At 39.8% G+C, this 12268-nt stretch overlaps 1 protein-coding gene across 4 annotated transcripts in view; it reads left to right on the forward strand.

Annotated features, from left to right (window-relative positions):
- Positions 1-12268, forward strand: part of dyrk1b (dual-specificity tyrosine-(Y)-phosphorylation regulated kinase 1B) — a 42938-nt gene that overhangs the window by 20964 nt on the left and 9706 nt on the right. For 2 of the 4 annotated variants that reach the window (XM_067448129.1, XM_067448130.1), the window contains exons 1-3: positions 448-2658; positions 11175-11320; positions 12044-12163. In XM_067448129.1, coding sequence (XP_067304230.1) covers positions 2517-2658; positions 11175-11320; positions 12044-12163 — 408 coding nt within the window. In that variant the 5' untranslated portion in view covers positions 448-2516. Of the gene's footprint in view, positions 1-447; positions 2659-11172; positions 11321-12043; positions 12164-12268 lie in introns of those variants that run through there. The other 2 variants (XM_067448131.1, XM_067448132.1) reach the window with 2 other exon arrangements.

Genomic DNA, 12268 nt, shown 5'->3' on the forward strand with positions numbered 1-12268 from the left:
ATTATATGTGAAAACACAATTGTTTTTGCTCATTTGAGAGGGTTAAACATCCCATAATTAGCATTCCACAAGTTAGGCCTGCATTATAGCTTTGCTTGTTTAGTGTACAATTGTTTGTTGAAATAAAGCGCATTGTAGTTGTGTTCTGTGGTTTTGTTTCTAGTGATTCCAGCGGTCTATATATGCACTGTTTGAATATCTATATCTGCAGAGTTACTATAAATGGAGAGAAGCGGGTTGGTGGCGCTACTAAACTGGAATGGGGTTGCAGTCTTTTAAATGCTAGTGAATATGTGTTGTGTGGTGAAGCCTTGTTTCATCTGATGAAATCTGGGTAAATAAGCACATAGTCATGCGTCACTCCTTTTGAAACGTGTTTCATGGTTCTCATGGCAGCCCTCCGCTTTTGGTGTTTAAACATTAAAGCGTGGGGAGCTGCGTCAACTGAGCTCCTCCACACAGTGGCTCTCCTAGATCCCCCCCTACACTTGAATGTGGATGGAACAATCCTCATTGCAGGGTGTGGATCCAGTGCCGGCCAGAGAGGCTCGACAACAAGGAGTAATAACGGGCAAGCAGCGAGTATGACTTGAGACTGGGTGGAAAAGAACGAGTTTAAACAGGGGGGAAAATATCAAGGAGAAGATTTAAAACGAAAGGAGTGTTGATATCCAAAAAACCGGAGTTACGAGGGCAAATTAATCTGTGAAAGCGCACGCGGAAGCCCAACTAAACTGCACGGGATTGCGGTCGAGGTGACAGCTCAGGATGGAAGTAACGTCATATTTTTTGCCTGCTGATGTTCTTCACGAAATAGCTTGGTGACGCTTTGAATTCTATTTTTATGGTCGACGGAAAGTTGAAAATTGTCAGTCGCGAACTTAACGGTGATCTGTTGTTCTTTGAGGCGACTTGACAGCGCGCGGTTGGACAGCAGCACGAGCACCCACCATTATAATCCTAACTTTTGAGTGAATTGTCACCGCTTGAACTGGACGTTTGGATTGTTTGGACTTATTTCTGGATATCTTTTCCATTTTATTTTTTAATGCCAAGCACATTCGCGCAACCGAAACGTCTCTTTGCAGAACTGAAGAGGTTAAGCGATGGAAATCGCAGTCTATTCGTTTGACGCTCTATAATCGAGACTAAATTCTATTCTCACCCACATTTTATTGTTAAAAAAAAAAAAATACACAAAAAAACTAAGTATAATAGTGAAAGTGGCAGGTTTTTATTCCCTTCTCCAGCAGTAGTTGTGCGTTTTTTTGTGCCTGTATCTTGCACTTCAGCACTTTGACTCGTTGGAGTTATTTGTGCTTGCACGTGTTTGTTTTGATCCTGCAGCCCACGAAAACATTTATCACAAGCTATAGATTGTTGTCACCCATGTCTTGAGCTCCTGGCACCCCCCTCCCCTTTTTTTGACTTGCCAGCTAAAAGGTTGCTGGTACATCTGCAGACTTTGTCAGTTGCAATTAAGGGGGAAGGGTAACTATTTTTCCCATAAGGAAGTCACTGACACCTTTCTTACCTGGAGTTGCAGTCTTTTTTTGCTCATCAGGATTAAGATAGTAACTGAGGAAAGAGGCAACACAACCATTGTTGCCAAACGCAGCTGCCTTTTTTGACTAATTTAAGCTACAGTAGGATACCTAGACAGAATATAAGAAACGCCTGCTATTTTTAGCTAGAGTGATGGGGTAAATGGCATTGAAAATTGAGACCCCCACCCACACCCTTAAGGCTACCAACACTTCCAGGTTTAGCTCTGGTTTCCTTGTCAGCTGCTGAATTATCGGAAAATTTAAGTGGGGGGTCCTGTCTCAACAAGGATCTCAATCTTATCCCACTCTTGTGAATTTTTCTTAATTTTTCTCATTATTTTTTCACCTAAAAGTTATTGATATTTTATCAAATGGAGTCTACTCCATATTGAGGGACAATGAATCTAGATACAGTACAAGTAAAGCAAACTTTAGTAACCAAATAAGCTCATCCCCATATAAACAGAGAAATATATCTATGTGTGTGTGTGTTGCAGAGTATATATATATATAGCTCTATTAAGTATATAAGACATACATAGTTTGAATATGTATATTTTTATGCCAAAAGTGAGCATTGTTGCCTGAAACCCAATCCATTGCCTTAGAATATTATAGTAATAAAGGGAATAGCAAGGACAGAAATGAAACGGTGTTTGAAATAACTTAATGGTGCCTTTTTCGTTCATCAGTTTCTTCTGTCTGTCACTTCAGGATTTCGCAAGTAATTAAAAGATATTTTTGTGCGTAAATTTAAATCCTAATCTTTATAACTTGCCTTTACGGTTCAAACTTGAGTTTAGTTACCATTGGATGTACCCTGCTGGATTATTTACTGAAGTTATAGGCATGTGCGAAGGATTATTCTATACTTGATGTCAGCGACTTTTTCGGTACTTTTTGGGATCCCAGACAAACTTGATTAGAGTCATTCTTTGGATATCACGGGCCAACGCATAAGCATTTCAGATGGTGATCACTTCGTCTGTGGAGGAGAAGCCGCAGCCTTCTAACAGAATGGTCGCAAACTTGCCGACCGAATCCTGGATTGGCAGCCCAGACCAGAATCGCTTCTTACCCCAGTCACACCTGCTACGGAAGCCGGCAAGAAGTTAGTACAATCTCAATTTGCACCTATATAAAAAAAAGCTACATGTGCTGCACAAAACAGTGGCCTTAACACGTGAGCATGCGTGAATGTTGGGAATTCATATTCTTTCTATAATAATAATGTTCTGTTGAAGTAAGTAAAATGGAAAGGCGTTTGGTCAGGTCTATTGGGTAATGAATTCACATCCAGTTCTTTGTCAAACATTGGTTTCTGTTGTAGTTCTTATTTACCTTTGGCCAATGGTAAACATTAGAAATCCTGATGGCTTATACAGTCAACAAAACCAAAAAACTGCATGGAATGTTGAGAGAAAAGCAAGTGAATTGTGATGACAACAGTGCTTTGGAATTTGAGGAAGTACATGAGCTTTTGGTCGAGTTGTGAGAATGTAAATATACGGTTTGGTCAAAACATTGTCTGATACATTGGTAATCAGCAATCTTGCTTTTGTCAATGAAAGCAGATAAACTATGGCATGATGTACATAAATGCTTAACTCTTAAAAAAAAAAGTATAATGCTTTGTTTATATATGACTATTGGGTTATTCAAGATAGAAAAAGAGCCCACCCTGGGGCATTTCCCTTTTAGACCGAATATAAATTAGTCAAATGTTTCACACACACTTAAGTTACCGAACTGCAGAACTTCACTCCTTTTCCCATCATTGTCTTTACATAACTTGTTCAAACAATCATGGGAATAGGCACATTGTCGAATGGTTTCAGTGGCTGCTTGATCTTTGCGTCACTTCTGCACGGTAATTTGTGCTGTGTGCTGTGGGAGCTCTACGTGCAGTGTGAGCTCACAGTGATCGCTCTGTTGCTGGGAATCTTAGAGCTGCAGCAGAAAGCTGCTCTGTAGACCAGCATGTACTGTATTGTGCACAATGTACGTCACAAAACAGCTTTTCTTGGTTTGTTAGTCATATATTAAGACTTTATGATGTGAATCTATGAGTTGTGATTACACTAAAAAAGGTGGTTGTCAAGGCAGATTATTTTTGCTTTTTGCTTTTTTCCCACTGGTGGTATCTGTTTTTTGACCTTTTTTTTCTTTTTTAATTGTGATATTCTGTACAGATTCAGTATTACAGAACATTAAATATGTCAAAGACCTTTAGTTAGTGGGGGCTTAATTATTTTCCAGTGAATTTATTATGGCCACATGAAAGCATAACAAAAATAAAATACCTTAGTATAAGTGATAATTGCTTGATACAACAAACTTGAGGTGGTATAGTTCATAAGATTTTTGCAGGAAAGTTGATAGGAAAGCTCATTGTTTGGAATGGATAGATACCAATGTATAGTGGCAGCTGGTTTGTTAGACATAGGCTTGTTTAGACTAACCTTCATTATTTGCCGTCTCTCCCATTCTCTGTCAGTTCAGGATTGGAATTAAAGGACTCAATTATCCGTCAAGCATTAAGCTTCTTAATGCAGTTACGATATAATTGCTTAATTGGCCCATTTCAAGAAAGTTTCCAAACAAGTAATCTACAGCCACTGAAAAGTACTAACCCCACACCACACAAATCTGGATTTAGCTTCAAACTCCATTGTCCATTTTAACTTTGGTCATCAAGGCCACATTTACAGCGCAAGTTTTGATGCACAATTCTGATTTGGTGACTATATCTGATTTTTTGACGACCCGATTCCATCATCTTTTAGAAGCGACCTGTATCTGATTGTATTTACACTTTACACTGGCGAAACAGCCAGAGTCGTTCTTAACTGGAAAAGGAAGTAAAACGGCGCGAAACGAGGCAGTCAAAATGATTATTCAATGTTTTGCTTTCCGCACTTTTCCACACATCTTTAAAGGTCAGCAAAACATTTCTCTCATAAGGCGGAAAAAAGAGGATATCCCTTAATCGCAGTTCATGTCCACCTGAGTTGACATCATTCGCCTTTTTTCATTGACGTACGGAATATCCAATTTGGCGAATATCCAATTTGACCGCTTAAATGGCAGACGCAAATGCACGTATCCGATTCGAATCAGATTTATTACCACATATGAGTTAGGCCTGAATCCTATCTGAGGATTTCGGAATTCTTGCATTTTTTTTCCTGCTTACACGTTCACATGTCACATCCGATCTGTGCCACATGAGAGGAAAAATCGGAAATGGGTCACTTGAACCATGCAGTGTAAAGGGGCCAAAGAGAATGTCATGGAGCATCCATAGATTGGTAATTTGACATCTTTTGGGTCCTGTTGTAGCAGAACAAGACCATAAAGTCCAAAAGTTTGCAATGAAAATGCATACACACACTTGTTGCACAGCAGGCTACAAAGAGACTTGAAGACTTCAGGCATTTTGCTGTCTGTGTATAGCATATGCTGCCTGTTGATAGAGAGACCTCAAATTTGAACCTCAACCTCCCTCAAAATGGATGATTGTTAATAGACTGGTCAAAATATTTGGGATGAGAAGCAACAGAATCGTTGTTTAGTGTTTTTGCATTTTCTGCCATAAATCTTTATTTTTATCTGTGTATCCAGCTGACTTTTCTCCTGTTGCTATTTCTGTCCCCCCACCCCAGTCTGACGTGTCAAGCTCTATGTGTATAACTGCCTTTCAGAAGCCTGAGTAACTCTTTTAAAGATAGATATAACTGCAAGTAACCCTTTGGGTTCAGGGAAAGCTGCAGGAATATTTTTGATCCACTGATGGATCCACCTATATAAGACAAAGAAAAGAGCTGATAGGGCACCTGAAGACATCATATCAGCCGAGAATCACAGCCCCGAATCAAGGTGCGTGGAGTTTGGACTGTGAAAGACAGAAAGAAGAGTCATAGCGTTCATACAAACAACCCGTCCACTCCTTGCCCTTTGCCCCTTTCCCTCACGCTGCCTTTCATGTTTGTTTGCTCACCAATTTTCAGTCTAAAGGTGAAGTGTCATTTTGCCATGTAAAATCCATTGAAATCCAGAATATAGGCTGGTTTTGTCGATAAATCATACATTTCCTTAATTAAATATAAAGGTTTGGTTTGGCTTGGTTTGAAGCATTGGCTGCTTGATTACTTTTTTGTGCTAAAATGTTAATATGTTAAAATCTAAATTGTTCTCTTTTGTTTCTGTTAGTATGTATCTGGTGACATCGATGTTTGGAAAAATGTCTGCCTAGTTATCATCTTTGCATGCAGATAAAATCTGTTGTTTCACATATTCAGAGGAAAAAGTGACAAATGCCCTTCATGCTCATTGGGTCCCCATCTCCCCACCTCCTGTTGGATTAGTGGTGGGCCTGAATCCGAACAAAAACATGTTATTGTTCACCAGATGCACACACAGAGTACCTGCAAGACCAGAGCGGCTATCCTACCCCATCCGTCAAACATTTTGCTCATATACAACCTCCGCCATGGAGAGCACAGTAAACACTGAAGTAACTTTTCCTTATCATTCTCCCAATATCCCTCTGTCACCCAGACACTTAAGTATTCACATTTTTCGTTAGATCGTTCTGTCTGTGTTTGTGTCCTGTGACTCACTCTCACATCGTCCTTCCCATGCTCTTTCCAAGAAAGAAAGTAAACAATGTGAATATGCCTGCACTCCTCGCTCTGTGTCAACATCCACCTCCACTGGAGCAAGTGGCTCTTTACTCAAGGGGCGCTTGATTAGTGGTGGTCACTTTAGATTAGCCAGTCTGGTGTTAACGTGAGCTCGCAGTCGCCTTTAGCTGTGAAGGTGCAGTCTCACCGAGAGATCAGCACGTAAGCTCCTTAGGGTCCCGCGGCTCGTGTTTAAAACTCAAGGATAAAGAGGGGTGGAGATTCAGCAGTGTGCATGACGGCAGTAACATGCAACACTTTACGACAAGCGAGCTTAACATATTGATGGCATAAAAATGTGACTTTTTTTCAAGCCATTTTAAATAGTGATTAATTGATATATTGGTTATTTTTATTATTTAGGCAATTTTTCGTTTCAGGACATTTGCAAAGTCGCTTACAAGTATCTAACTGCAACTCTGTCAGTACAGTACAATATTGCTCTACTTCCTCAAATAATTACTGTACCAAATAATGTAACTACGTCACCTTAAAATAAAGTGCAACAACAAAATCTACTGTATTCCAAATATTTTTGGGTAACGCTTTATAGTCAGGTCTCATTTGGTAACATGAACTAGCAATAAACAATACAGCATTTAATTATGTTTGTTAATTTCAACATTTAATAATACATTTAAAAAAAATCTAAATATTAACATTACTAAATATTAGTGCACAACTAATAGCATTTTTATTCAGAACATTAACAAAGATTATAAAATGCTGTTAACAATCTAAAACATTCATTGTTAGTTCATGTTAACTAAGCTAGTACTCATTGAACGAGTAGTTCACATAAAAAAATGAAACGCTTGTCATTTGCTTACTCACCCTTAAGTTTTTCCCAAACCTGTATGAGTTTCTTTATTCTGCTGAACACAAAAGAAGATATTTGCGCAATTATATACGCATTGACTTGCATAGTATAGAAAAAACAAATACTATGGAGGTCAATGGCCACTATCATCTGTCTGGTGACCAACATTCTTTTAATTTATCTTATTTTGTGTTCAGAAGAAGAAAGAAACTCATACAGGTTTGGGAAACACTTGAGGTGAGTAATTCAGTAATGACAAACGTTTCTTTTTTCAATTTAAAAATCCATATCCGCAATTCAGCATTAGATAATGTTCAGAAAGCAATGTGCTTGTTTTAGTGTAATTATGCCTTCTATAGCTAATGATGTATTTTGAGGTGGGGGCTTCATTTTATATCATTTTTTGTAATGTACTTTGTGAGCTCTCAATTTACAGTGTCACTGTATGAGACGTCCATCTAGATGGCTTTTTTTTTTTTTATTAATAGTGTGGTGAAGTCTGACTCAGCTATGGGGGCCTGACTGTTTAAAGTTCTCTGTGGTACTGTTTGGGCTTTGGCCGCCAAGGAAAGGTTGGACAGGGTTATATCGCATAACACAGTGAGAGGAGCTGAACTTAGTGGAAAGGTTGTAAGTTTTGCAGAAGCCCCTCAGAGGATGGTGTCCTCTTGCAAGAGTGAGTTCTGAGAATCAGAAGTGGAGATGAGCCGTAGGGGATTCTGGGAGGTGGTGCCACAAGCTCCTTAAATAAATTATCTGTCTTTAAAGTTGAATTTGTTAAGGTGTAAGTATGACTCTCCAATGCTAGATTGGGGATCAATGCTTGTGCTCCTTCCTGTCTTCAAATGCACATATGAAGGAGATCACAAGCTATCCCGTTGCGTTGGGAGATTTAGCCCATTCGGTAATGTTTATTTCTCCATTTCTGGTTCTTTTGTTATTGTTGGGCAGAGTTTAGCTTAGCTTCTGACTCCTGAAGTCCTCCAGTGTTTGGCATGACATCCATTTGACCTGCCATCTGTGGCCACGTGCGTTTGACAGTGGGCATGATGTGACGCACACATCCTTGCCTTATTCACCTCTATGTACTGTATGTCTACAATGTCCCTTTTTCCGACACATGGTCTGGTGTTCAACACCAACTTGTTGCTTCATGCTAAGGTCAAGTTTTAGTTTTCATTGAACTCCATGAATCACAAATGCATGATTTTATGATGCACGGAAATCACGGAGGCCCTCAAGTCACTCCTTAGGGACCTGTTGTTGTTTAACATGTTTTTTTCAAAGTGGGGCCAAAAGCAAAATAAGTTGTGGATAATACCCAAAGTTTCCTCCCTGTCCTCTTTTCCCTTCATGCCTATCATGGTGTGTCCAACTTTGGCTCAGCAGCCCCAGCGTTCCCATTACCCTAACAGGGAATAAGATAGGGGGTCAGTACGGACATGGGAAGGGTGAGGTGGGAGTGCTGGGGAGGGGTGTTCAGCTGTTCGCATACACACACTACCATCCTCTTCCTGTGCCTTAGAGACAGGGAGTAGGCTGGTCTGTTGCCATGGTGACACTGTGATTGGCAGCTGGCAGCTGTGTTTGGTCAGCTGTGGGGATGTGGAGTGAGTTGGTTAGTGGGGGAGTCTTTGCATGGTTAATTGCAGCAGATGATTACTTCATCCACCACCTGATATATTTAACTACTGCGATGTGACACTTGTGTATGTGACAATAAATTCTACCCAGGCACCTGTGTGTCTATAGAGGAGCATGTGCCTCTGTTATATTTTATTAATATTCGTTCCCATCGGGGGCAACATTTATGCGAGCGCTACGGCCAGATCAGTGTAGATTGAAAGCGAGAAGGGGGGGGGGCGAGAGGTAACAGGCAGGGAAAGGGAGGGCGAGAGCGGCATTGTGGGAAGGGTTGCTGATACAGCACAAGCTACCAGGTTTATTTATAGAGACCTCGCCGCCCAGCCCTTGGATACCAGCAGCCAATCGGTAGGGAGAGAGGGAGGGGGCCTCTGCCAATCAGAGTGGAGGAAGGGGGGTGTCACACTCAGGAAGTTCTCAATGTGTTCATTTCAGCATTTAAAGGCACAGTGTGACATTTTTCCTGGTGCTCAGCAGATCACGCTCTTTTAGTCATTGTATCACTCTGAAAACGAGGTCAAGGAAATACATTTAAATTAGAGCGTGTCTATACAGGGCATTATAAAGTGATTGTCGTACTCATTGTCTCATTAGAAATGAAATCATTGTGTGGGAGTTTGTTGATTCTAAGTGCAGTGCACAAAGTCGCGTTTTCTTAGATGCATTTAAAACATCTTGCATTTTTAATTGGCCTGTCTTGTCATTTGAAAACGGGGTCTGAATAGAAAGAAACCAGTTGGAGATACTCCTGCTAATGTATATCCAGGCAGACTTCCTGTCAGTGAGTTGGTGCTGGGACTCCTCCTATGGGCATGTAACAGCAATGCTTGCCGTCACTCCCTGGGATTGATGGTGGTCAGATGTGTCGTTTTGCACTTTGTTTAAGCTACGGCCATTGATCGCCCAGCCATTTCAAGTTGTAATGTGTCATTGATAAATTTCACCCCCATTACTCCTCACCTGTCAGCCCCTGAAAGCAGCAATAAAAGCATTCACTGTGGAATATCTCATCCATTTCATATCCCCTCGTTAGACGTTTAAGTCCCTGCTTCCGCACTCAGCAATCTTACTTAATTACTGTACTCTCTGCACATTCTCGCCTCTTTCCAGAGATGTCCAATACTTCCTTTGTACATTATGAATGTTCAATGTGCTAGTGGATTATTGTGGGTACAAAAATCACATCCTGTAGTTAAAATTTCAGTCCATCAAATTTGGGACAGCATTAATTCTTTATAAGCATGTAGTTTAGTGCTCCAATAGTCCCTTTGGTCTTTTGTACACATAACTAGCTCCAAACACTTGACTGGCCTACATTGTGAACAGTTTCATGTTTATATATGCAGTTCATATAGACAGATTTTATGCTTGATGGTCTCAGATTTCTTGGTTGGAGGGTTTATCTCACAAAACCAGTCAAGAATATGTCTAGGTCTTAACAATTAAAACTTTATTTTGCATATAGCGAATTAAGCTTGTTTTTAAGTTGATTAAGATTTTGATTGTACTGTTATATTATTGCCATGACATGTAAGCACATTTCCCAAAGGTTTAATGTATTTATTGCAAGCAATGCTCTTTTTTTGTTACTTTAATTGCCATATGTATATACTTTGGGTATAAAAAATAGTTTTAAACGTTACAGTGGACATTTTGTGCTTTATTATCATGAGAATAATGCTTAAAACAATGCTGAAAAGTAACTGTGGAAGGTGGACCTACAAAATATATATAAATTATGCTAAATATTGTGTTTTTTTGTTGTTGTTGGGTGAAACATGGTATGTTTTTACACAGATTCCCCTTTAATTTGAGGTCAGCATTACTCTAGCAGGCAGCCTGTATTTGAAAGTAATAGCTGCAGCATATTCTTGGCCAACGAGTGGCAGCACAGGACCATGGATAGCTCTGCTTGCCTCCCAGTCACTCCCATCATCCACTGAGATTTTGGTGTGCAATGTCATACGACCGTTTTTCTTTGTTCCACCAGCTTGGCAATGACATACTGTACAGTGATTTCCTGGCATTTGCATATATTCCGCCCATAGCTGTTGGAAAAACGCATGCTGCTTAGAAAGTTAAGATAATTATTCTGATTTGGAAACCATTCTCAGGGCTTTGAAGGTGCATAGCAGAGTATTCCCACCTCCAACGCATGCTTGTCATGCTGACCTGAGGAACGGTGCTGTAATTTCCCAGCCAAAATGAACTGGAGCTTCTTGAGAGGATAACCGATCATTCTTATCACTGTTCCATCCGATTGTTGGAGATTTCAAAGATCTCTTAGCTAAAGGCTCTGAAAATGCCTTCAGTTTGGCTTCCAATATGGTGTGTGCGAGTCTGTTCATATTTCTACTTCCCCCTGCAGTGCAGTGTTTCTCCCCACACCCATGTCAGTATTTGCTTGGCATGTGCAATGCACTTTAGCAATGTGTCTTCATAGCCCCTCTCATTTTTCCCCCCCATTTCTCTATGAAGGTGGAAGCAGCTCAGGATGCAAGCCCCCCTCCTCTACCCTCTGCCAGCCTGCCGCCTTGGGCTTCTCCCCCGCTGAGCCAACCATGTCGAGCCAGCACAGCCACCCCTCCTTCAGTAACATCCACTCCATGGCCGACCAGCAGCAGGTACCAGAAACATGCTCTCTTTAAATGAACATCATAAAACCCATATGTAAAGCATCATTCACAAAGTTATTGTGTTAAGTAAAGTGACTTTAAAAATTGCACTCAAATAAATATAAAATATGCTGGTAATATGCATATACTGTATTTAATAAAGATGAAGACGTTATTGTTTTACATGTAAAACACTGCATAGGCATTACAAAAAGTGACTTTTAGAAGTCATTATACCATTTTATTCCCTGTTACTGGCCTGTAATTCAAAGCTATGTTATGCAGTTGAGTTTGTCTATCTATCCGAGGTAGACTAATGGGTTGTTCATAACAAATAGTTATATTTTGCAATATTTCATGATTGGTCTGTGTATACATTCATATTGACGTCATTAGCTCTTGCATCGCTATTGCATGTAGGTTGGAGATTTCAATTTTCATGTATGGGTGAGGAGAGTGAAAAATTATGTACTTCATTTTTTATTGCAATATTGTATTTAAAATATATCACTGTAAAAGAATGTATTAAATTATCAGCCATATTTATAAGTCAATTTTTCCTACTTAAGTATTTAAATTAATATTTTAAATATTTTCTAGACTTTCTTATTATTCATTTTATATTTCATGTATATAGTATATCCTTTGGTTTTATTGTTTTGTTTTTATGCTGCTTCCTCGGCTGCCCCTCTTTTTTTTCTTACTGTTGTCTTGGTGTCACTTTTTTTTCAGGTGCTGTCAGATATGACCATCCTGCAGAGGAGGATTCCCCCGAGTTTTCGAGATCCCGCCAGCGCCCCGCTACGTAAACTCTCAGTCGATCTCATCAAGACATACAAGCACATCAATGAGGTAAATCCAGGCTTTTTCATATTTACATTTATGATAAGAACAATTGTACCAATCCCCCAGTTATTGCTGAAGCAGGAATAGAGGTGCAAATATTAAATGTTTTGC

This window comes from Pseudorasbora parva, chromosome 7 (genome assembly GCF_024679245.1).
Source record: "Pseudorasbora parva isolate DD20220531a chromosome 7, ASM2467924v1, whole genome shotgun sequence".
In the NCBI taxonomy this organism is placed as follows: Eukaryota; Metazoa; Chordata; class Actinopteri; order Cypriniformes; family Gobionidae; genus Pseudorasbora; species Pseudorasbora parva.